At 22.3% G+C, this 25,883-nt stretch overlaps 1 protein-coding gene across 3 annotated transcripts; it reads left to right on the top strand.

The window, feature by feature from the left end:
* The first annotated feature begins 1,206 nt into the window (after window positions 1–1,206).
* On the top strand, window positions 1,207–24,515 carry LOC122850034 (muscarinic acetylcholine receptor gar-2). Of its 3 annotated transcripts, XM_044149001.1 has the most exons (6): window positions 1,212–1,745; window positions 8,034–8,262; window positions 18,454–18,635; window positions 18,852–19,052; window positions 19,167–20,627; window positions 20,985–22,198. In XM_044149001.1, the coding sequence occupies exons 2-6, from the start codon at window positions 8,150–8,152 to the stop codon at window positions 21,617–21,619; spliced, it is 2,592 nt and encodes an 863-aa protein (XP_044004936.1). In that variant the 5' UTR covers window positions 1,212–1,745; window positions 8,034–8,149; the 3' UTR covers window positions 21,620–22,198. The 3 variants fall into 3 exon arrangements, with proteins under 3 accessions (XP_044004934.1, XP_044004936.1, XP_044004935.1); XM_044148999.1 differs by having other exon boundaries at window positions 1,207–1,745; window positions 19,167–24,515; XM_044149000.1 differs by having other exon boundaries at window positions 8,034–8,253; window positions 19,167–24,515.
* The last annotated feature ends 1,368 nt before the right edge of the window (window positions 24,516–25,883 follow it).

Genomic DNA, 25,883 nt, shown 5'->3' with positions numbered 1-25,883 from the left:
TTTAATTTTTTTTAATCCTTATTTATCTTTAAATATTTTAAAATAAATATTGATAAATTTCAAAAAGTTTTAAATATATATTCAAGGCTTTTGAGTATCCTTGTTAAAAATAAATGAAAAAAATAATTAAATGATTTATTATTAAACAAGGATTTAAATTAAAACATTCATATTTATTTATAAATCTAAATGTTAATTTATAAATTTATGTTTATATCTATTTAATCGATAATTATTAAATACTTACCTTTGTTTATTTTTTTTTAAATTTATTTAACTTTTATATTTATAAAAAAATAAAAATATATATTTAACATGTCAATGTTTGTATTTAATATGTATTTTAATACAATAACCATTGTGACATGACCTACCTCGAGTTATGATGACCTACACTTTGTAGTCTATCTCATGTTTTGGTTAATATTCTCAAATGAATGAACTACAAACATCAGTACGTCATAATGTCGCCTGGAGCGTTAATTATAATTCCCCTTAACCCTGTACCCCTAAATAGTTAATATATTTCAAAACTTTAAACTAGTCCAATTCGTCATTCAATAAAACAATTTTAAATTATTAAAATAATTTATATTAATATTGTAATTAAATAAATAAAATAATAAACATGAGAAAAATATTTAATATTAACACTGTGAACAAAAAAATTCATCATTCTCATCAATTTATTTATTTATTTATTAATAAAAAAATTTAATGATAAATAAATTGTACTATTTTTATTTAAATTATATATACTTTTCTTATATACATCTTGTTGAATGAAAAAATAAACAAGAAAATATGTATAAATCATCACTTGTTGAGAAAATATTTGCTCTCTGTTAAAACGAGTAATTTGATCGACTTTAACATAATCAAGTCGATAAACGATGAATATTTTTTTTTTTTACCATAATAAAGTAAAGAAGCGCGATGATGGATTATATTATCGAAAATAAATGATGGCCAAAAGTGATGAAAATAAAAAAAAATAAAACAAATAATAATAGTGCAAATAGAGTAGCTGATGAAAAAGAGGTGGAAAAAAAATTGTGATATTAGTGGTGGTCGTTTTAGCAAGGGTTGTCGTTGTGTATATACAAATTTAAAAAAAAAAAAAAAATCCACCACCATTGTTATTGTTAATATGCGCAAGCGCAAAATCATCTATATCTGGTCGACTTTGCTTTTAGCCTGGCGCTCACTTCAATTCTCGCCGCGTGTCTGTCGCACCATTGAAAAAAAAAAAAAAAAAAAATTCGTTGAGTGATAATACGATATAAACTATCGGTAAATGCACATCGAAAATACTTAATCAAATCATTGCTTTATTTATGCCATAATAAAAAAAAAATTTCATCTTAATAATTTATTTAAAATTCATAAAATAATAGAAAGAAATTTTTTTTTATTTTATTTATTTAAAAAAATATATAATTACTAGATGTAATCTAGTAAATGTAAAAATTAAAAAAAAATAAAACAATGTATATTCTTTATTGAAATAAAAAAATAAAGATATAATTTAGGTGAAAATTAAATTTAATAAACAAGTTCAGTGTTCAACTGTGTCAGGACTTTTTGCGGCTGACCAAATATTGGTTAGCATCACTTGTTGTGACCTAAGTAAAATTAGAACTAAAAAAAAAATTTTTTTTTCAACAATTCAATCAATTTATCAATTAACACATGGTTGAAGATTAAAAAAAAATATAAAATTTTAATATCTCTACTTGTGAAAGGTAAGATAAAATTTTTTTAAAATAATTTTTAATTTTTTTTTTTTTTTCGTGACCTTTGGTCATACCACTGCTGTTGCATGAAAATTTGTGGTTAAAATGAATAAACGATTTTGGTAAATTTTTGACACGCGATCAAAATTTAATATGATTAAATTTGGTTTTGCGTAAATTTGATGAAAATGTGACATACAATTTTATGAAAAAATATTTGATTTTGATGAGATAATTAATAACTGATTAATAATCAATATATTTTATAATTTATGCATGTCATGAATAAAATTCAACAATACCATTCTCACCTCTTAATCATAATTACATTAAATTTTTATTTATTTTGATTCATGTTTAATGATGATTGATGAATCAAATAAAATAATTTGACACTGATCCTTTCAAGGGTTCTTTTTTTATTTTGTTAAATTTAATTATGGTTTATGTTTTCAAGCACATGGGTTATTTTTTTTTTTTGGATTGTATGTGATCCATTTAAAGAACTTTCAGCCAAATACTTTAAGCAGTTAATTTTAATCATAATATATATACGTGTGAATTTTTTTTTTATATTGCATGAGTTGTGAAATTGGTACAACTGTTGGAAATAATAACATATAATAAAAACTTTTTTGTTTAATTTTATGAAAAAAAGTTATTTTTTTTTTCTATTGAGAATAAAAATAAAAGTGGGGCATACAAAAAAAAATTAATAATAATAATAAAAATCCTTGTTTGTTCAATTGAAATAGAATATTTTCAATTTTTTTATTTTTTTATACAGACAATTGTTGTATTGAATAATTTATTTATTTATTTATTTAGTAATTTTTTCATTCCACCTTGTTTCGCTTGGTAACAAAAAATAATTTGAAAAAAATTTCCAATAAAATTTAATAATATATTATTTCAATAATTTAATTAAATAAAAAATCAAAGAAAACTTGTATTTTGTAAAAAATTTAATGATTTATGAGAAAGAGATTTATTTATTTATTTATCTTTTGACAAAGACCTTCGTTATTTTTTTCTTTTACAGATCGATGAGCATCGATCGAGTCCTTTAGTTCATATTATTATTATTATTTTAGAAGGTTACGATTGCCAATTTCATGGTTGTACTAAGCCCTTTTTTGATGTATAAAATACTTTTTATATTTCTTTTTGACACTATCTGACATTGAGTCACGTAATAAGCTTTGAAACCGTCATGTATCAAAAAATATATATATTTTTAATAACTCAAGATGTAGAATATTTATTCGAGGATATTGTGACCGAGTTATTTAGTCATACAATTATTAATTAATTAAATACAGCATAGACGTTGCATAATAAAATCTATAACCACCGTAATAATGATATTTTTTTAAATTATATCAAACGATAATATTTCAATCAATTAAAGTAGCCTTAAAATATTTATCATAAAAGAAATAATCATCTAGAGACCCATTTAAATAACGCGAAATTGATTTTTCAACTTATTTAATTTATATATATATTTTTTTAATTATTATTATAGAATTTCTAAAGTATTCAAGCACTTTGTATTATTATCGTGCTTATTCATCTTTAAAACTATATGCTGCTGTGCACTTTACGACACAAATAATTGTTCACGCTTTTTGTATATAAAAAAAAGAAAAAAAAAAAAAAACTCGATGGCAAATGTTGGCTATATGAAATAAATATCGTCATGTATATTGATACATAACATAGGCATATTTATTGTGAACTAAAACATGCATCAACTTTTTTTTATTATTATATAAAACTTACGAGAGCGATACCTGTAGCATGATGAAAATAAACCTGACATAAAAACATGCCAACAATTTTTACCCACAATATGTACTATTTTTCAGATATTTCAACAATGTATATAAAAAGAAAAAATATGTATACTCTATATATGAATTAACATCGTGACCTAATTTATATACTTATTATTTTTCTCCTAACAAATAAATATAATGATAAATATAAAAAAAAACTTAAAATTATTTAAAATAATATAAATTACGTTTGTTTGATTAAAGAAATAAAGCAAGTTAACTTGAAATAAATCAAAAGAAGATGAAAAGTTATTCAGTTACTTACAATTGTGGGTAGAAAATGAAAAAAAAACAAGCAAAAATTTAAAACGTAGAAAAAAAGTTATTTCAAAGTAATTAAGCATTGTATTTCAATGAAATTTATTTTATATTTAAGCAAAGTGGATATTATAACTTTGTAACAAACGAATTGCATGAGAAAAATAATAAAAAAATATACATTTATTCGTTGTTGAAATAAGAGTTGGCATTTAACAGGGTACAATCGATGATACACACGAAAGGGTAAAGTTAAGACAAAAAATAATTAGTGCTTAAATTGTGTACAAATATTTATCAACACATGTAAATTATTTCGGTTTTTTATATCGAGTGAATTTTAATTGTGTATTTATGATTGCGATTCCAAGAATTGATATATATGAATTTTAATAATTAAATTAGTGCTAAAACGTGAGCAAAAATTAAAATTCAAGTAAGCAGAAAAGAAATTTTTTTTTTTTTTTCAATATTCATGTCACTATTAACGATACAACAATTTGTAATTTTTTTTTTTAATTTTATTATAGATTTTATCGATGAGTAAGCTTGTTTTTTAATCGAATAATTTTTGCATATGAAAAACAATTGAAAGCTTTTGTTGATTTAATTTTATTAAAAATTATAATAGTGATTTAGAATTTTTTTTTTTTATTGTTGTTAAAATTTATAATGTAAAAAAAGAAATTAGAAAAAAAAAAATATTAATATCAGTTGAAATTATTTATAAAGTAATTAATTTTACATTAAAGGTGAAAAATAATAATAATAACGAGTTGATAGATAGATAAAAAAATAATTTTTATAAATTTTATAAATTTTTACTGTCATAGTTATTTTATTTTCTTCACTGTAAATAATACTTGCTCTTATTTATTTATTTGTTTATTTTTTTATAAAATAAAGTCTCATATCAATATTTGTTTAAAAAACGCTGTTTTTTTTTTTCAAATAACTGAAATGTTTAAATAAGCTTTTCGTTATATGAAAAAGCTTGCATGTCATGACTTCAAGATAAGGATTATACCAGCATATTAAATAATGCTTCAGATAAATATATGTTTATCTTTTTCCTCGTATTCTCATATATAATATAAATAGTTTAGATTGTCAACGGTCAAATACTGCATGTACGAAATGTCAATGAAATTCAATAAACATTTTTTCATTATAATTATGGAAAATAATCATTAGAAATTGTTGAAATGAAAATTTGAGAATGAAAAAAATATAACCATTCTAATAATAAAAAATTTTACTATTTTTTATTTTTTTTTTATTCACCAGTGTTGAAGGTTAGTGTTGAAATTTATTCGCTACAAAAAATAAAATAAATAGTATCATTTTTTATCATCACAATTGGCAAGATATTTTTTTCAACTGTTTTTATTTAACAATATGTTTTTGTTTGAAAAAAAAATATAAAAAATACCAGTTTAGATGACAGTATTTTTTTTTTTTCATAATAATTATTAATAAGTTGTTTTTTAATCAAACTTTTTTTTAACTCGTATTTTTAATTTTTCAAGAGATGAAATTCTCATGGATCTTTAGCAATTTTTTTTTTTCATGAAAGTCCTTAAAAAACAATATATTTATTTTTCATGTATATCGATCGATGTAATTTTTTTTCTGCACGTGAATATCTTGATTTTTTTTTTGTTGAAATAATCCAAACAATCGTATCTCTGTAAAAAAATCTCAAAAGCTTTTTGAGATTTTTTTCTAAACTTAAATACGTTTTGCAGTTTTTGTTTTTTCTTTTTTTTTTTAACAATATAAAAATACATGATTTTTTATTCTTTATATTTTCCAGTATTTTTTTCATTTTACGTGACTTGAATGGGTGTTTTTTTTTCATTTACATAAACATGTAATTTGTTTATTTTAAAAAAGATAAATATATTTAAAAATTGACATAGATAAATAACATTATTGCATTATTAAATTCCTCAACAACTGGTAAGTTAAATTTTATAATATAAAGTTTAAAAAAAAAAAAATAATAAATGCTTATTAACAATAAATTTAATTGCAAGAAATTTAATTTTTAACAAAATTACTTGTACTTCTGATTTATTTTTTCTTACTAAAAAAACTTGAAACATCAACTTTTTTTTTATCAAATCGGAAGCGGTAACTGCATAAAAGTCATTACTGATTCTTGGTAAATAAAAATAAGAAAATCTTAAAAAAATGCGATAACAAATAAATATATAAATAAAAACGATAATTGACTTTTTCAACTTAATCTAATAATGAATTTAATTTATTTTATATTTAATTTTTGTCTTTACCAAGTCATTAATTTATTTTTCTTTTTAATTCTCCAGTTTTTTTTTATCAGAAATAACTCTAGGCAACAAAAAAAAAATATATTGTCAATGCCATTGATAGTTACTTGTAAATATTTATACAAAAAAAAAAGTTAACCATCAATTTAAAAACTTGAAATACCAATTTAAATTTAAAATTAAATTATATAAGAAAAAAAAAAAAAAAAAAAATTATTTTTATATAAATTTTAATGTATTATTTAAAATGAAAATTAAATGTATTATTTTTTGAATTTAATGGATTTTATGTAATATGCTAAAGTTAACATTCAATGACTGAAAATCATTTGATCAAAAAACTGACCTACTTTTATTCATCACTAATGAATGCAGAACGAGTTGAAGTGAGTTTTTCATTGGAAAAAATTTATACGAAAAAGCCAATGGATTTCGCATGTTATATCGATTTTTTTTTTTTACTTTTTGAAATATTTATATATATTTTTTTCCTTTTTATCAATGTGTGAAAGGTAATTGATCTTTTAATCATTTGGTCGTTGCTGTTGAATGTTGATTGACAGATTTTAAAGATTTATATATAATTAGGAAAATTTGCACCTTTTTACAATCAAATTTCAATTTATCGAATTTATAATTTCTCCAATTATTTAACAATGGTTAATTAGCACGTATCAAAAATGTAATTAACACTGTATCAATTTTTTTTTTTTTTAAATACATTTGTTATTATTTTTTCATATTAAAATATGCAATGAAAAAAAAAAAAATAAAACTAAAAAATATTGTAGATTTACTTGAACCTTTATACAGAGCGAAATAAAAAAAAAAAAGTTCTAAAATATGATAAGGTTAAAGTCAAATGCGGAAGGAAACATACTATTCATGAGAAAAAATTTTTATTCAGTTTCATTTTTATGTCACTGAAACTTTTTTATTTTTATTTTTTTTTTTTTTATCACAAAAGATATACTAATGTGTCGATCCATTCAACAACCGATGATGGGGTCACTGATGAAGAGGGTGAAAAAAGAAAAAATAAATAATAATCGCGTAAGAAAAATCCACATTTTATAAAACGACAAAATAAACTTGGAAAAAGTGTTTTTTTTTTTTTCAAATGTGTGATTTTTGAAAATGATAAAGTTAAGGGAGTATATAAAAAGCGAATATAAAAAAACTCATTGAGTCGGCTCTTGGTTGATAACTCTCGGCTGATGAGATGAGAATGAGTTGTTTAAGAGCAAAATGCGGCAATTGTGAAGGGTAAAAAAAAAAAGAGGGTAGATGATCGAAACAAGAACAAACTTGAAATACCCAAGCACAAGATAAATTATAAAAAAAATAAATAAATATTTATCATTTATTTTTAATTGTATATGAATAAAAAAAATTCAATTTTCATTTGATATAAATTTTTTCAAGTAAATTAAAAAATTGAAAATTTTACATGAAAGTTTAAAAAATTCCCATTAAATTAGATGAATTTTAAAAGTATTTGAAAAGAGATAATATAAAGGATATATTTGACGAGGATGTGGATTAAGTTTTGCAGGAAAAAAAATATATATATATAAAAGCATGGACTTTAAAAAGCTTTCAAGCTAATGTCAAGCTGATCTCATTGGAGTCGTTATTTTTTCAAAAAACTACCTTAATGTTTTTTAAATTTATTTTTTTTCTACTTTTTAAATCAAACATAGACAAATAAAGCTCTCTTGTTATGTATATTATTTTAATTTTAATCTGGTGTAGTTTTAAAAATTTTAACAATGCATGGATATAACCATAATTAACAACGTTTTATTAAAAAAAAAAAATTAAAAAATATTATTTAGCTTACAGCTTATTTGTATTTTTTTTAAATTTAATAAATAAATAAATGAAATTATTTTTTATTTCAGTATGACTTGATGACTTGAAGACGAGAATGTAAGTAAGGAGTTTTAAAATTATTGATATTTTTGGTAAGAAGAGTCATTAAATTCAGAAGTGGCGGGACTGAAAAAAAAAATTTGACATGGAAATTATCAACGAGACGGATATCAACAGTCTCAATGAGACCGATGACAATCGTACGGATACACCAGTCTACTCAATCGGCTCGGATTTCATGACAAAATGGCGAGTAACGTGAGTTTAATCTCTCCTCATTTTTAAAATTAAAATAATTAAATGTAATGTATAGAAAAAATAAAAAAAAAATTAAGTGATACTGCTTGACTTGTTTGAAATATGTTTTAATTTTTCATTCCAAAATTTTTCCAAAGAAAAATGATCAAATATTAATTCTAATACGAGCGTGTGACCCAAGATGTTTAACGTTTATAATTGTTATAAAGTAATGCATCAGTAGAAAATTGAAAAAAAAAAATATATTTTACTTCTTAAAGATGTCCTTTATTCAATGGACATTACAAAAATACTGTGCAACAATTATTGATTGTGAAAAAAATTATTTAAACTTTTAAAAATTTTTTGCTTTATAATTTTCCACACGTCTTTTGATTTTCAATATTTTTTTTTACAATAAATATTAGTATTTTTGTAATGTCCAATAAATAAAGGATAATACAATAAATAATAAGCTTATTATTTATTCTACATAATAAATTATTTAAATTAATTTTGTTTTTGATTATTGATAATAATATCACGAGAATAATTTGAGGTAAATTTTTTAACTTTGTTCAAATATAAAATACAAGTGTTGTAATAAAAACAATGATTAATCGATAAATCTACTCATATGACAATTTTCATCAATCAACTGATAAATGAACACACAGATCAGTCACGTTATTAAAATTTGCTAATTGTCAAATGTGTATATCAAAAGCGTCATGCGCATTTCAATTATCTACCGGCGATTGGTATAATCACGTATACCGGATCAAATTATTCAATAGTAAAATTTTTTAATCAATACTATGTTATATTTTATTTTGTATTTTTTTTTAAATTTGAAAAGGAAAAATAATTCGCTGCTCTGCATTTTGTGTAAAAATTTTTAAAATTCCATCTATCAAACGATAAATAAATAAAGCTTTTTTTTTTTATTAAATATATATCATATTATTTTGCAAGTTTTTTCATGATTTTGTTGGGATTTTTTTTCTATGGAAATTCCTGTATGACAAGTATGTAGAAAAAAAATAAAAAAAAAAAACTAAAAAATTTTTTCTACCATTTTATATGTATTGATGTTTCATATCATGAATTTGACCAGGTCACTCCAAGTGGTTATAAAAAATTTTTTTAATAAAAAAAAAAAAAGCAAATTCATGTTCAAAGTTTTATTTAAATTATCGTGGCTTATTGTTTTTTTAATATTTTTTATCCTACAATTAAACAAAAGGATATATGAAATATTAAAAAACAAAGTTGGAAATTTTTTTATAATATCAAAGTTGACATAATCTTATTTCAACAAAATTTTATCCTTGACCCATTTAAAAAAATTTCATATCTATGTATAATCTATATATCGATTTTTCAAGTTAATATGGTGTAGAAAACTATCAGCAAGCAGGTTTTGCCATTGGCCAATATGAAAATAAAAATTATAAATCCCGTGACACATTATATTTTATTTCTAGTTATTTGATTTAAAAAGTGTGTTAAAAAAAAAATTAAAATAAAGAAAATATTGTAAACTATGCTACATGAAATTATCACGCAACAGCATGCAATTTGAATTGTTGTAACATGTTTAAATGTAATTCTTCACCACGCGATATAATTTTATTTTGTGTATACATACTTCAAACAACTATATTTATATTGACGTTTTAATTATTTTTCTATTTTTTATTTATCAAAATTTATCACGAAATTCACTTGACATATTTAAATTAATAAATGAATTACTTTTTCTATTTTTTTTTATTTTAGCAATGAAAATCATTTTAAAAATATTCTAGTAAAATTAATTTTTGCAAATGAATTTTATTAATAATTTTTGGTATTCGATTATATTATTATTTAAATTTTAATACTAGTCATAAATTCACGTTGCAATTAAACAATTATTTACTCGTTAATGTTTTTTTTTCGATTTATTAATACTTTTATTTTTTATTAAATTGTTTGTATATATCGATAATTTTTGGCCAAAGTACGAAGAACCGTAATAGCTAAAAAGGTTTTGACATAGTAACCACTTGTGCATTGGCATTTAATTTTCCAGTGGGTCACCACTGCCCTTTGTTGAGGTTTTTCAAAGCCGAGGGTCAACTCCTGTCCATTAACACACTTGTTATTATCATTGGTAATATCTAAACACCAGAATACAGCATTTTTTTTTTTTATTTTTCAAGTTCTAAAGGTTTACAATAAAATACTGATGAAAATATATTTTTTAAGATTTTTTATTATTATTATTTTTTGTTTTGTTAAAAAATTCGACAAAGGAAAATATTGTATATTTTATTGATGTTGTTATTCAATGAAAAAACTTAAATGTTATCAGTGTGACTGTTGTTTGCTTGAATAACCTGAATCTACAAAGACTTTTGCCAGTAAAAATCAGTTGACTTGGCTCGAACAATATTCCAGCCTGTTGCGGTACAAATCTACTCGGTATACTCAAAAACCCCTTTCTCAATTTAAAATTGTATATAAAAGAAAAATATAAATAAAACCATGACTAGAAAATTTTAATTCACCTCACAAAAATTTAATTAATTAAAGCTATTATTATTATTTTTTCGTTGAGAGTAAAATTAATATTGTTTTATTTTATTTTGTAAAAAAAAATTCACGGCAAAAAATTGTAGGGTTTTTTATATATTTATTTTAAAACAAATGAATATTTGGTATTCCAAGTATTGAAAAATATGAAATACAATTTTCATGCTCTCTTTTGGGTAATATAAAGTTGTTTGTTTTCAAATTCAGTATATGTTGCTTTCAACCTCAATATCTAGAAGCACTGACACAAATTGGGTTACTATGTACATATGTGTATAAGTGCAGATTCTCTGAGATACAAACAGTAATGTAGAAAACAGTAATAACATCAATATGCTTGTATCTAGCTATCTGTGAAAGTCAAGATGTAATTTTTTTTTTTTATTTCATAATAAGATTACACGTTTCATGCAAGCGTAGCACATGCTTACAGATAAAAAGAAAAAAGAAAATTAATTAATTTTTCCACAAGTTTATAAATAAAAATTTATTAATCCATTTTTTAATGATAGAAAAATATAATTAATTTTATTTATTCAGTATCTATTACTTATTGTATGAAGATATTTTTTATAATTATTTTTTATCCAATATTATTTGTATTAAAAAAAAAATGTCTAAAAAAAAAACATCATACTGAAATGCACAGATATATATTTGAAAATTTTATTCCTTACTTTGCCGAATACTCAAAAGAAACAAATATAGAAATAATCTTGGTGGAATCATCTTGTTGAAAAGAGTAAAAAAAAATAAAAAATAGAAAAGGTTGAAAATGAGAATTTCTAGATGGATGAAGTCTTAGTGCCTGCAGGGCACAACATTTTCAAAACTACTGGCTGAACATCGACTTGATTGTGCAATAAAAAAATGAAATAAAAAAACCTCAAAAAAGCCATTAATATAAACTAAAATTGTATAGCTTAATTTTCAGATTGATCCTACTTTTTATATAAAAATATATTGATTCAAAATAATAAAAAAAGTATACGTAATTTGTAGTTGAGTATAGTAAGATAATTATTTCGTAAATTGTATACACTTGTTACGGATAGGCTGATCGACATCCAAAGTGACCAGGCCAACTTTGACCCGATGAGATTTCTGCATGACTGAATATATTGCTTTACCGGGTGACCATGTTCTAACCGCGTTTGATCTTGTTAAACAAGTCTCAAGCGCATCACAATTTGAATGGTTAAAGAAAACAAAAATAAAACAAGGAAATGACAAAATCTATTCAGCCAAAAAAATACCAAAAACTTTAAAATATATAAAAATATAAAATTAAACCAATTTTCCATATATATATTTTTGAAAATTTTATCAAGCAATATACATGTTTTTTTCTATGCTACATTGAGAATAAAATTGCTTGGTGAAGATCATAATAATGATACAAAAAAAATAAAACATCGGAAGATAAATTTGAGACAGAAAGAAATGTTTTTTTTTAACAACCTTGGATCATGTTCACCTTGTTACATCAAAATAATATCATCAATTCCCATGAAATCTATATTATTATATATTTTTTATGTAATTATTATTGTAGAAAAAATATAAAACAATTTAATTTAAATTAATGAAAGTAAAAAAAATTGAAACATAATGACAATTTAATGTTTGTGAAATCACAGTATTTATATCATATTAAATATAGAATAAATATGATATTCTCATTCAATCTTTTCAACAAGTCTCTCGAGAGTTTCCTATGTCTTTTCTCCTTACTATAACGACACCCACCACTTTTTCTATAATCAATAAAATCTTTCAGGCTTTTTCTTTAACCACTGCAAACCAATATCCGAAAAAAAAAAAAAACATTACCTTTTTTTAAATAAAAAATAAAATATATCTGTAAAATGGAAAAGTGATTTTATCACTTGAATTGCATTAGACAAACGACAAGAATAAAAAATATAAAATTAGACTGCCTTTAAATTTTTTCATTAAATACTGTTAATAAAGAAAATAATTATTACAAGTAGTATAATTTAGTTAAAATTCATGTTAAATAAAATTAAACAAGTCCTATAATAAATAATTATAAATTCAAGCTTGAATAACAAAGTGAATTGTTTCATGTTGATGGAAAATCCAATTAAAAACTACCCCCATTTGGCTCATAGTAACAAGATGGTCTACCACATTTTATCAAGTCACACTGATATTTCTCGTCATATTTAAAGGGATAATTAATTTTTTTTTTTCAATTTACGAATTAATAGAGTATGAATAATTATCATTGAAAAAAAAAAAATATATAGGTATATATCAAGTATTTATACATGTATTTATTGTACCATCTCAATTTTTTTGTTGTTGATAAAACCTTGAAAAATTTATCAAAGTCAGTTATTTTCCATTGACCCATTGTTCAATTATTTTTTATATTTATTATTCATTAACACAAAGCACATCAATCTTTTTAAATTAAAACTATCTTACAAAATCTATTATGCTCTAATTAAAATCCTTCAATCTCATTGTTCAATTAAAAATCTTGACAATACAATTGTGTATTATATGAAATAAAATGACATTGAATTATTTAAAAGTTATTTTAAAAAATAATAAACTACTACTAGATAGACAAGCAAAATAAAAAATAATATTTTGACAACAAAAAAATATGTTGTATTTCAAGAAAAAATCATTAAATAAAAAATAGCTTATTATAAATATATATGAAAATAGTAAATTATATTTTTTATATCGAGTCCTTGAACTAGTTAGACTTTCACCTGTTAAACCGTCTCGTATTTAAGGTCACAGTGACATTCAAAATTTTTTATTTCTTATCAATTAATTTATACGGAATAAAATGAATTTAAAAAAATTATTGGCTCACCTACGTAAAATAAATAACGTCTTTAGAATTTTATAATGGTTCGATAATAATTATTGGAGGGACTATGGTTAATAATTTAAAATCTACTTACCATTGTATTTTGATGGGCAACACTTGTGGCTCAATCGATCGTTCTTCTTTTTAGTTTCAACTTTCCTGCTGACCTCATTCTTGTTATCCTGAAACACACGATATATTCTATATTAATTTAAATAATAAAAAAAAATTACTATTGTTTTGTTAACCCAAAATATTGATAAACATTTTAGTAATAATTTTAATAAAATACAATATAATATTTTGAGAGGTAAATTACTAAAATTTTATTCATTTAGATTGAAGAAATTTAATTTAAAAAATATTATAATTGTTATATTAATAATTTATAATGACTGACACTATCAAAGCTCAGAATAATACAGATTGAAAATAAAATAATATTTTTCTGTCAGTTTTATAATAATGATTGTATTCTTTTGAAAAATATAATTTTGGAATTTTTTGTGATGCGTGTAGTCGATGACAATGAAAAGAAAAAAGAATAAAAAGATATTAATTAACATAAAAAGGTGGTGATTTTTAACAATATAGATTTCAGTAAAATTCATTGAGTTTTTTTAATTCCCTCGAGGGATTTATATTTTCTCATCATCAATGTATTTTTTCAAGTTTTCATATCGATGTTAACCTTGCTACTTTCAATACTCAACAGTGGATAAATTTAATTATTCATCATCGTTATTAATTTTATATATTCAAGTATCAATTAAATAAAATATTATATGAATGACAATTTTTAGATTAATTTATAAGTACACGAGATAATAATATTTTAATGCAATTTATATTTATTTCAAAATTTATTTAAAAATTTATTTAAATATATGAATAATAATTTATCAATTATAATATTTATCTTTGCATACAAGTGACTATAAATCTGATAAATCATATTGAAAATATTATGTTTTAATAATTTTTTAAATTGCAAATTATATACCAAAATTTATTAAAAATATAATTTTTTCTTTTATTTAATTTTTCACATAAATTTAGAATAAAAATAAAAAAAAAAATTTAAATCAAATGAAAAATATAATAATATTATTTGGAGTTAATCAAATAATAATATTTTTGTTATGCCACGACCACATTTTTTTCAAAGAACATTGCACTGAAAAAAAACCACTTAAAAAAAAAAAAAAGAGCCCAACTTTTTCTTTGTACTTTGTCATCTCTTTTTCATGTGAAAGGATTTGTTCTTTTTTTTTTTCCTTTTTCCCTCAACCTTTCAACAACGTTTGAAAATTTTTTTATCGACATTTGTGATTTCCGATAAAGGTCTTTGATAACATTGGTCTTAAGACTTGTCTCAAAAGTAGTTGAATTTCTTTATTTTATTGACCTACACAATTTAACTTGAAAAAAAAAAAAATACTATTACGTGGACATCAAGATAAATATTCTAATATTTTTTTTTAACCTTGAAAAAAGTCAGTCAAGAAATATTAATTTTTACTACTCGATATGATCTTTATATCCAATAAAAGTGTAATATTATGAAAATCATTATTATAAAATCTTGGCAAAGAATAATGATAATTTGAAATTAAAAAAAAATCATTTATAATCGCGTGTTGGTAAAATTTTAAATTTAATTATACTCAGGCAAATATTAAATATTAAAAAATAATTAACTACTTAAGTTAAATTGATTTTTAAAACACACATAAACTTTTTTCTAATATGAGAAAAAAAAATAAAGTAATTTACTGATAGTCATAAAATAAATTAAATGTATTTTTTTAATTATTAATTCTTAAAAATATATATACATATAGATAAAGTTTGAGAAAGTAAATAAATAAAAGTATCTAAAAACTAAAAAAAACCACAGAATTTTTTAAAACTAAAAAGGATCGGAACTGACTGAATACATAAGAGCTTTTTTGACTTTCATGTTTCATTTCAACTCGAGACGGCCTCATGTCTGCCTATCTAGATGGAATAAAAAAATAAAAAGTATTCAAATTAACGTAAAAGTGTGCAGTATTATTTAAAATAATAATAATAACCAATGTTGAATAAATTATATTGCATATATAAAATTCAAAAGCTTTAACAAATTAAAAGATAGAAGAAAAAAAAAATGTAAAAATTAAAAATATAATTTTTAATTCTACTGTTATTTAGATTTTTTTTTTTTTGCCATGATATTTGCTTCATTTACACAAATTCCATTATCATTTATTTGTACCCAAAGGTAGTATTTTTTTTTTTTCTTTCATACCCAGTTAGATTACTTCAGAGAATGATGACAAAAGAAAAAGGTCAAAATAAAAAAAACGTAACAAAATAAAACAAGAAAAAAAAAATCATTCTACCTGAAAATGTGTAGTCTTTTTTTTTATTTTTATATTTTCAGTTTATGTTTTTTTTTATATACAATTTTTTTTTTCTTTATATCGTGTGAATCGAAGTGATAGTCTTGACACTCTCACAACTATTGTGCTGAGGGTTATATCCCTTGAAATTTTTGTGGTAGAAAAAATAAAGAAAAAAACTTGACAAGAAAGTCCCTCTATCAGCTGAGGGCTATGGTCAAATAAATTACATAAAAAAAAAAAAATAAATAAATAAAATAAATAAGTAAAAAAAATAGCAACCTCAAGTCCTCAAAGTATTTTTTTTTTTTTCATATTTAGAAAAAATATATAAAATATATGTACTACTTTTTGCAATTAAAAAAAAATTTTTTGTTTATTAATAAATAAAAAAAAAAACATTATAAATGCATTACAAAATTATTGTATATTGTCATATTACTATTATTATTTTTATTATTATTAAAGCACATTTTTCAAGTATGTATTCAACAATAGTTTGAAAACAAATGGAGGGTGAAAATCAATATTTAGCAAGAAGTTACTTTGCTCAGTTTCATACTTTACTTACTGATTACAATACAACTTTTATAATAATAAAAATGATAATAATAATTGAAGGAAAAAAAAGTTGTAAAATTCTACGGATCGTTGGAATGTTGCCGAGTACTTGTTGCCTCTTGAAATGCTTTTTTTTTTTTTTATTATATCTAGTAGGTACTACTTGTAGTGGTATAATATATTTGCCGTTATATATATACTGGATATATAAAATCATCCCTTTATCTGTCTTTCATCGTATGGATTTTTCTACTCGTTTATTTTCATGATATATATTTTAAAATATTGCTGCATGTTTAAGCTTTACATTTTATTCTTTTCTTTTTTTTTTTTTTTTACATGAAAATTTACACTGTAGAAAACATTTTTTTTTATATTGTTGATCCGTTCATGTTATTTTATTTTTTATATATATTTAAATTTATATTTATTCAGAATTTTAATTTTTGTTGAAAATTTTACGTGTCAAAATATAAATACATATAATGAATATGAAAATTCATTTAAAAAAAAATTATTAATTCTATATACTTGATGTTTGTTAAGTATTTTATTTATGAAATTGTATTTAATTTGTTTAAATTATTTTTCGAAGAATAGTAAAAAAATTAAATTCTGCACAGTGAAAATAGTTTAAATTGAAAAAATAATTAATTTTTTAAACATTAAACTGGTTATCAATCAAGACACAAAAAAATACACCACCTGTGCAAAAATAAAGTTTAAAAATATTGATATAATTAAACGCCAGTTTTTATAAGTAATTGATAAAAGTATATGTTCATTTTTTTATTAACATAATCTATCTATAAATTTTCAAATTAAAAAAAAATAAAAAATTGAAATTAAAATATTTACAAGAGGTAATATAAAATTTTATTTAAATAAATAAAAACTTCAACATTGCTAAAATATTATTTTAAACGAAAGATTGAATAATACTCTGACAGTTTAATTTAACTAACTTTATATTTATATTAATATAAAACTTGATCAAGATGAAATTTATATACCTTTTTGAGTTGTCAGTTTATTTATATTTACTGTATAAATATAAAATATTAATATTGAGAAAAATTTCCACGTTAAACTTGTCTTTCATATTTAAAAAAAAAAATGAATTATCTATCCTGACATATTTTAAACAATTTTTTATAATTCAAATAGAAAATAAAAAAAAAAAAAAATTAAACTAAAGAAAAATACATAACGGTAAAATTTAAATAGCGAGTAGTTGGTAGACCATCGAGAGCTTGAATGTATTTCCATTCATGCTTATTTCAAGCTCATTGTATTCAATGAATGTATTCAGCCTTTGACTCAGTGCACTCATGTGTCACTATACTACCTCAATAACTTGCATACACAGTGCATATACATATTATATAATTGTAAATAGTGTGAACCCATACATACACACAAAAATAGATATACATTTTTTAACTGTTAAAACAGTGTGCAAACGGGAAATACATTGGGGTCGGTATTTTATTCCTTCAGTCATTTGTTTTTCTCGTTGTATTCTCGTGAGAGTAGCTATAATAGACTCTAGTTATAACGAACTTTCAAGTATCGCAATATCCCCGTGATAAGCGCTCAGAGAGTCTCCAGTTATTATTTTTTTTTTTATTACTATTTTCTATCTGCTTCTGATGAAACTCACTTTCCTTGTCAAAAATAAACTTGACGAAAAAAAAGTTCATAAAATTTACCAAAATAAAAGATGCTAAAAATTGTTAACGAGTTTTAACAAATTGTATATTAAAAAATTTATATTAAAATAAATAATAAAATAAATTTAATGTATTTTTATTTTTAAAAATTTTTTAGGCAATTACAAAAACAACCGAAACAAGTTTGTCGTTATGTTTATGATCTTTTGAGTGCTGAATGTACACCACTGAATGGTTCTTGGCTTGATCCAACTGATTCACGAATGTATAATGCCGAGTACAATGAACTTCTCACAGATTGGTCAAATAATTTTACCAATGCTACTAATTCATCGAGAGGTAAATTAAAATTTCATTCAAATAAATATAATCCTAACGTTGCTAAAATCAGTAAATATTTAAAAAAAAAAAAGAAAAGAAAATTTTTCAAAATTCAAGCTATAAGGTGTAAGGTGATTTCAGATTGGCTGACTATTCAGTATTTATACTACTTGAATTATTAATTTATAATTATTGTCATTGTCTAATTTTTTTTTTTTGGAATATTTAAAATAGATGATGTCTTTGGCCCAACTGAAAGTCCTCCTCCTTTTGAACTTTGGCAATCGATACTTATTGGAATGGGTTTGGCTGTATGTATAGTGTTAACAATTTGTGGTAACATCTTGGTATTATTGGCTTTTATTGTGGACAGAACAATTAGACAGCCAAGTAATTATTTTATTGCATCATTGGCTGCGACAGATATGCTAATTGGTAATATGAATTTCAATAAAATTATTGTTACTGCTATTTTTTATTAAATTTTAAATTTTTATATTTTTATATTTTGTGTATTAAAAAAATTTTAATTAAATTCTATTTGTTTAGGATCAATATCAATGCCATTTTATACAGTTTATGTATTAAAAGGATCTTGGAATTTAGGACCATTACTATGTGATCTTTGGTTATCAGTTGATTATACTGTTTGTTTAGTATCACAATATACTGTATTATTAATAACAATTGATCGTTTTTGTTCAGTTAAAATAGCAGCAAAATATCGTAGTTGGAGAACTAAAAATCGTGTTATTTATATGGTTACAATAACATGGATAATACCAGCATTATTATTTTTTACAAGTATATTTGGATGGGAATATTTTATTGGTTATCGTGATTTAAAACCACATGAATGTGCTGTACAATTTTTAAAAGATCCAGTATTTAATACAGCATTAATAATTGGTTATTATTGGACAACACTTGTTGTATTATTTATACTTTATGGTGGTATATATAAAACAGCATATGATATGCAAAAAAAAAGTGAAGCTAAACAAAGAAAAATGCAATCAATGGTTGCATTAAGTGCTGGTGCAATGTCTGGTATGGCTGGACGTGCTGCTGGTATTGGTATATCAAAAACTCAAAGTTCAATATTAAGTGTTGAAAAACCATCAACTGATAGTACCATTGGTGGTACTATAACAGCTGCAACTGATATTAATACACAAGATAATAATAATAAAAATGATAATAATAATTTAAAAACAACAGCATCAGCAACAACAACAACACCAAATAAAAAAACAACATTAACTTTAAATCAAAATAAAGATAATGTTAATAAATTAACATCAGAAATGGAAAAATCAGAACGTTCAAGTAGTCCAGCATTTGATTCAGATGAAGAAAGTACTGTTGGTCCAACAACAACAACAACAAAAACAACAGTAACATTAACATCACCATCACCAACAACAAGTGGTGTTAAAAAAAAATCAACACTTGCTGGTTTAATGGTACAAACTGGTGCATTACATTTTTCAGCAAATGGTCGTTTAAATGGTATGGTACCAGTTAATATGGAAGCTAATAATCAAAATGCTAAACAGCCTTTATCAACAAGTCCATTGCCAGATATAACAGCTACAAAAAATCAAACACTGCCAAAAATACAAGAAACTAGTATTATTGAAAGTGAAATACAATATGAAATTAATAATCATGAATATGATAGATCAAGTTGTACTTTAACACCTGAACAATCATTACGTTCAACTGATAATATTGAATTGGAGCAAAAAAATATAAATAGTAATAATAATAATAATATTACTAATGATAATAGTAACAATAATTGTAATAATAATAATAACAATAGCAATAGTAATAATAATAGTAACAACAACAACAACAACAATAGTAATAATAGTAATAAAATATTAAATAATCAAAAAAATAATATAATACCACCACCAACACAATTTCGTGGTTGTTCACCAGGCTCAGATAGTGCATCAACAACATCATCAATTGATAGAACAAGATCAACAATTGGACAAGGTACGTACGATATATTGACTGGTCTTGATGGTGCTGATTTTCGATATATGGATGAAAGTTCTGTGATCGTACCCAGTCCATCATACGAGAGTCCACCATCTTCATTTTCCTGTAGTCTTGCTAATCCATTATCAACAGCTCCATCATCACCAATAATGGCACATACTGGTCAAACTGGATTAAATACTAGTTTGTTGCAAGCAGCTTTAATACGTGCAACTGCACAACAAACTGGTACAATACAATCATATCCTAATGTAATATATCCCAATGTTAATCATGCATCATGTCAAACAAATTCACCTTGTGTATTTGTTAAAAATAAAACTAATACTGCATCACAAACTTCACCCACAGTAAGCAAAGTCAACACTGAAGTTATATTAAAAACAGCTGATAATAATAAAAATTTACAACCAATAACAACTGTCGTTAATAAAACTGTTAATGATTCAACAACAATTATTAATAATAAAATTAATGATGAAAAATTAAGTATGTCAGTTCAACAAACATCTTCAAGTAGTAATCAACAAATAATAACAACAACAACAACAACAAATGATACAACAATTTCTAATACAAAACGACAATCAAGTAAAAAAAATAATAATGATGATGAAGAAGGTGGTAGTGGTTCAAGACGTGATTTTGTTAAATCAATTGGTAAAAGATTAAAAGCTAAAACAGCTAAAAAAGATTTATTATTTGGTAGACAAAAATCAAGAACTGAAAATCGTGCTAGAAAAGCATTTCGTACAATATCATTTATATTGGGTGCATTTGTTGCATGTTGGACACCATATCATATATTAGCATTGGTTGAAGGTTTTTGTTCAAATCGACCATGTACAAATGAACATCTTTATATGTTTTCATATTTTTTATGTTATGCTAATAGTCCAATGAATCCATTTTGCTATGCAATGGCAAATCAACAATTTAAAAAAACATTTACAAGAATATTAAAGGGTGATTTGCACATGACATAAAATTTATAATTAAAATAATATTTAAAATTAATTAAATAGAATAATTGTTAATTTAAAAAATATATTAATGGATTTATAAATTATTTGCCACAAAAAATTAAAATTATGTTTTTTAAAAAAACAAACAAAACATGCTAACATAAATAGTCTGAGGACAATAATTTAATTGAATATTTTTACCATGATGATGATAATTATAAGTAGCATTCATATAAGTATTAATTTTGTTTTTTTTTTTTTTTTTATTAATTTTGTTTACACTGCAACAACAATGACAAAAATGTTCGATGGCCATTTTATGTGTAAATAGATAATATTATATAACATTTCCAAGACCTAATAAATTATGTAAATTGATATAAAAATTATTATTTAAAAATAATTCATAAATAATAGAAAAATTTAATATAATTAATAATAGTAATAAAAAATAGCAAAAAATAATTATCTCTCTTGAAATTATTTTATAAATATTTGAAAAAAAAAAATATTATGTATTTATAAATACATTTAATATTTAAAAAACATTTATTTGACATTTGAGGTATATTGTATATTGTAGAAAAAAAAAAAAAAAAATGAGTTATTAGAACTTAAAAAAAAGAAAGACAAAAAAGTGAAAATGTCATATTATCATGAGTAAAATTTCAAGTATTAATATTGATAAAAATGGATTATCTTTTTTTGATTTATAAATAACTTTGTAAAAATAGTAATATATAAAAATATGTATAATTTAAGAAATTATTTACTGAAAGAGTGGCCTACTTTAAATCAAGTTTTAACAACAAAAGAATTTGTAGAAATTCATGCTAATCTCTTAATACAATAACACAAATGTTCCAGACGACAAAACAATATATACTCGTGATTATTATTTAAAAAAAAAAAATATAACATTACATTATATAATAGTATGTTCATTTATTTAAATTGATTTTCATGTAAAACATTTGTGTTGTCATCAGTGTGTATATTTAATCAATAAATTGATAACTTGTTTAGAAATGACAATTGTTAAAATTATCAATGGTGTGTAAATGCTTTTATGCGTTGTAATAAGTGAAGTAGTATTACGATGATATTACATAAACGAAAATAAATTGTTAATTTAACTGTATGAATTATGGATGAATGCTTCGTCATGAGTATAATGTTGACTGGATAGTATTAATCTCATTATATTTTTTCTGTACACATGGAAAACACAATAATAACTTTGAAATAAATATAGAAATAATCAATAGTAAATGTTAAATACCATTGGAACATATCCATAAAATTACATCTAGACTATCACAATTAATTTATTCAATTTTACACTTATTTTATTTATTTATTGTTTTTTAAAGAAAAAAAAATTTATAATGAAAATGGACACTTTGCTGGTCAAAGTAAATCTATTTAATTTTTTTTTTTCTTTCATTATATTAAGGTTTAAAATCTCTGTTAATTTATAGCTGATTTGTTTTATTATTTTTTACAATAATAAAAAAAATAATTAATTAAATTTTAGTATTATAAAATTATAATATGATGATATTGAAAAAATATAATGATGATTGTTTATTACTAGAATGAAAAAATAATAAGTAAATTAATTTATAAATAATATCATTTTACTGATGAAATTTATATTTATTTATTAACTTTTGAATTGAAAGCCTATAATGTATTTAGGCTATTGGATAATATGAAATATTGTTCGTTTAATTGTGGTAACCAGAATGATGATCTAGTAGAAAATATTTATTTCTAATTATAACAATACTAAAAAAAATACTAAGAAAAATTATTTATTCAATAAAATCATCATGAATTTGAACACACAATTTTTTTATACTTTTAAAACACTACCTCAAGATAATACTCTTATAAAAAGAAAAAAAAAATAAATGAATGATTATTAATTGACAACTGTAAAGATAATTAAGAATGCAAAAAAAATTTTTAAACAAATTTAAATTATAAAAACTATCAACGGCCCAGTGAGATATATATATCATAAAAATAATGAATTTATTGTAGACATTCAAAGTATATTAAAAAAGAAGTATATTCAAGAACTCATTGAATACAGTTAGAGTTAAAAAAAAAAATCACAAACATAACGAAAATTTATAAATAAATTGAGAATCAAAATATAATAATTTGAAAAAATAATACAGAAGTAATTGAAAAATAAAATAATTCAAATGTGTGTAAATACAAAAAAGGTATATAAAAAAAGCTGATTTCATCGGAGGGCTATTCATTGGTGTGGTCATGGTGTCACTCTGGGTGTAGTCACGTGTAGTTATGGAGTATTTGTACTTTTTTATTTAAAATATTAAGTTTTTTGTTTATTTATTTAACAACAAACGCAAAGCTGGAAAATTATGAAAATTTAGGAATACAATATATAAAGCAAAACCCCCTGAATATTATCCACTATATGAATTTCCAACCGAAACGTTTGTTGATGAATAAATAAATATAGCAGGTCAATCTCTTATAGTACAGTTATTATTATCAATATGTATCACTATTGATAATAATAAGAAACTTAAAATTGTAGTTGAAATCTAGTAAATAGTGTAGTCATTGTCGTTATGTATAAGATGTAGTAGGTGTAGTACTTGTGTTTTTCGACTACATTCCAATAACTATGGTGTCACTAAATCTGGCCATGAATAGCCTTTCGTATTCAGTCAAAAACTACTTTGCCCGACAATCTAAAAGAATTAAAAAAATATAGAAAAACTAGATCAATTATTAAATATACAAGAAAAAAATAAAAATAAAAATACATTTATGATTCCAGTTGTTAAAAAGTGTATCAACATTTGTAGTAATTTGTCGAAAAAAAAGGGGAAAATAAAATCCAAGTAGATGTAATAAGCTGTAATAATGGATGAAGCATATATATATTAAATGATAACAATTATCAGTAGCGAGTAGTAGTTTTTTTTTATTTGTAATCGTTTAACTAGCATTAATTTTAATTTCAGTCAATTATTCAGTCTTTTTTGTGCTGAGCGTTTTTCGAAAAATTTGAGACCTACATGCGAAAACTGGCATAGTACAATGACTTCCCTTCAAGTATATTTAATTGTGACCATTTTTTTATGTATAATAATTTATCAAGTACAGTTATTAGGTAGACATAAGACTTGTTTTTAATACACGTTGAAGTGTCGTTATTATGTTATTGCTCATTGGAAAAAGCCGTGGACGTGTGGCAATCAAATCTTGTCATCCAATCAATTGACATAATCACACGAATATTTAACGGAAATGATTTATAATTATTCTTTGCTTCAAGTATATTGACGTGATTCTTAATTAACTATTTATTTTCTTTTGACGTGGTTATGAATTTTATTTTATTTTGTTTTAAATATACTTTCGAGGTCACTAGTCATAATTTTAGACAAGTTATTTTATAAATAAACTAAAAAATTGAATTTATAAAATTTGAATTGATTTTTTATCAATAAATACGATCGACGTTTAATTTTTTATTTTAAATTTTAGACTTGATGTTTGGCAGTCATCCCAATATGATTATATAAAATATTTCAATCACTCAAGTTATAAAAATTTTCGCTAAGTTATAACCTTCAGAAATTTTAGCTAGAATTAAATCATCACGATGAGCGATAAAATTAAATTAAAGTTAAATGTTTTAATTAATTTCCAAAGAATCATCTTGATTTAATTAACAATCTGTTTATAATAAACCAAAGCATTATTATTTTTTTTTTTTTTGAAAGTCAAAGTTTTATTTCTAGATGATACATAGGAAAGTCCCTTTATGAATTTCTCCTACCACAATATATTTATTCCCTGGTAACAACAACGTCACAACAAAAAGAATTTATCCCTGCTCTGTAAGTGACCGTCAGTCATGAAACAACTACCATTCGTGTTACATTAAAAGTGTAAAAAAAAACAAATCTAATTGTCGTAAAAATAATCCTCATTGTTGTATTTTTATTTACCAAATTAAAAACAATTTTTTTTTTGTCTCAATAAAAATTTAATTCCTATTTTAATTTGTGAGTTAAGTGATAATTAAAAATTATATTATATTATATTATTATAAATAAATGAAAATTTATTTAAAAAAAAAGAAAAATAATCAGCGAAAAAATAACAAACTGATACTGAAATTGATAAAGACACTCAAACTCTAATTTATTCTCATGAAAATAAAATATTTATAATTTAAATCAAAAAACCAAAAATTAATATAAAAACATGTTTGCTCATATTGATGATT

The sequence above is a fragment of the Aphidius gifuensis genome, linkage group LG2, assembly GCF_014905175.1.
Source record: "Aphidius gifuensis isolate YNYX2018 linkage group LG2, ASM1490517v1, whole genome shotgun sequence".
NCBI classification, from domain to species: Eukaryota; Metazoa; Arthropoda; class Insecta; order Hymenoptera; family Braconidae; genus Aphidius; species Aphidius gifuensis.
Note: the sequence above shows the minus strand (reverse complement) of the source record. Positions and strands in the feature narration are given on the sequence as shown.

Bases quoted from the DNA above. Each gene is read 5' to 3' on its own strand.
- LOC122850034 (XM_044148999.1), top strand. From the start codon at position 8,150: ATGGAAATTATCAACGAGACGGATATCAACAGTCTCAATGAGACCGAT. The intron at 8,263-18,453 runs GTGAGTTTAATC...AAAATTTTTTAG, and splicing joins ATGACAAAATGGCGAGTAAC to GCAATTACAAAAACAACCGA. The intron at 18,636-18,851 runs GTAAATTAAAAT...TATTTAAAATAG, and splicing joins TGCTACTAATTCATCGAGAG to ATGATGTCTTTGGCCCAACT.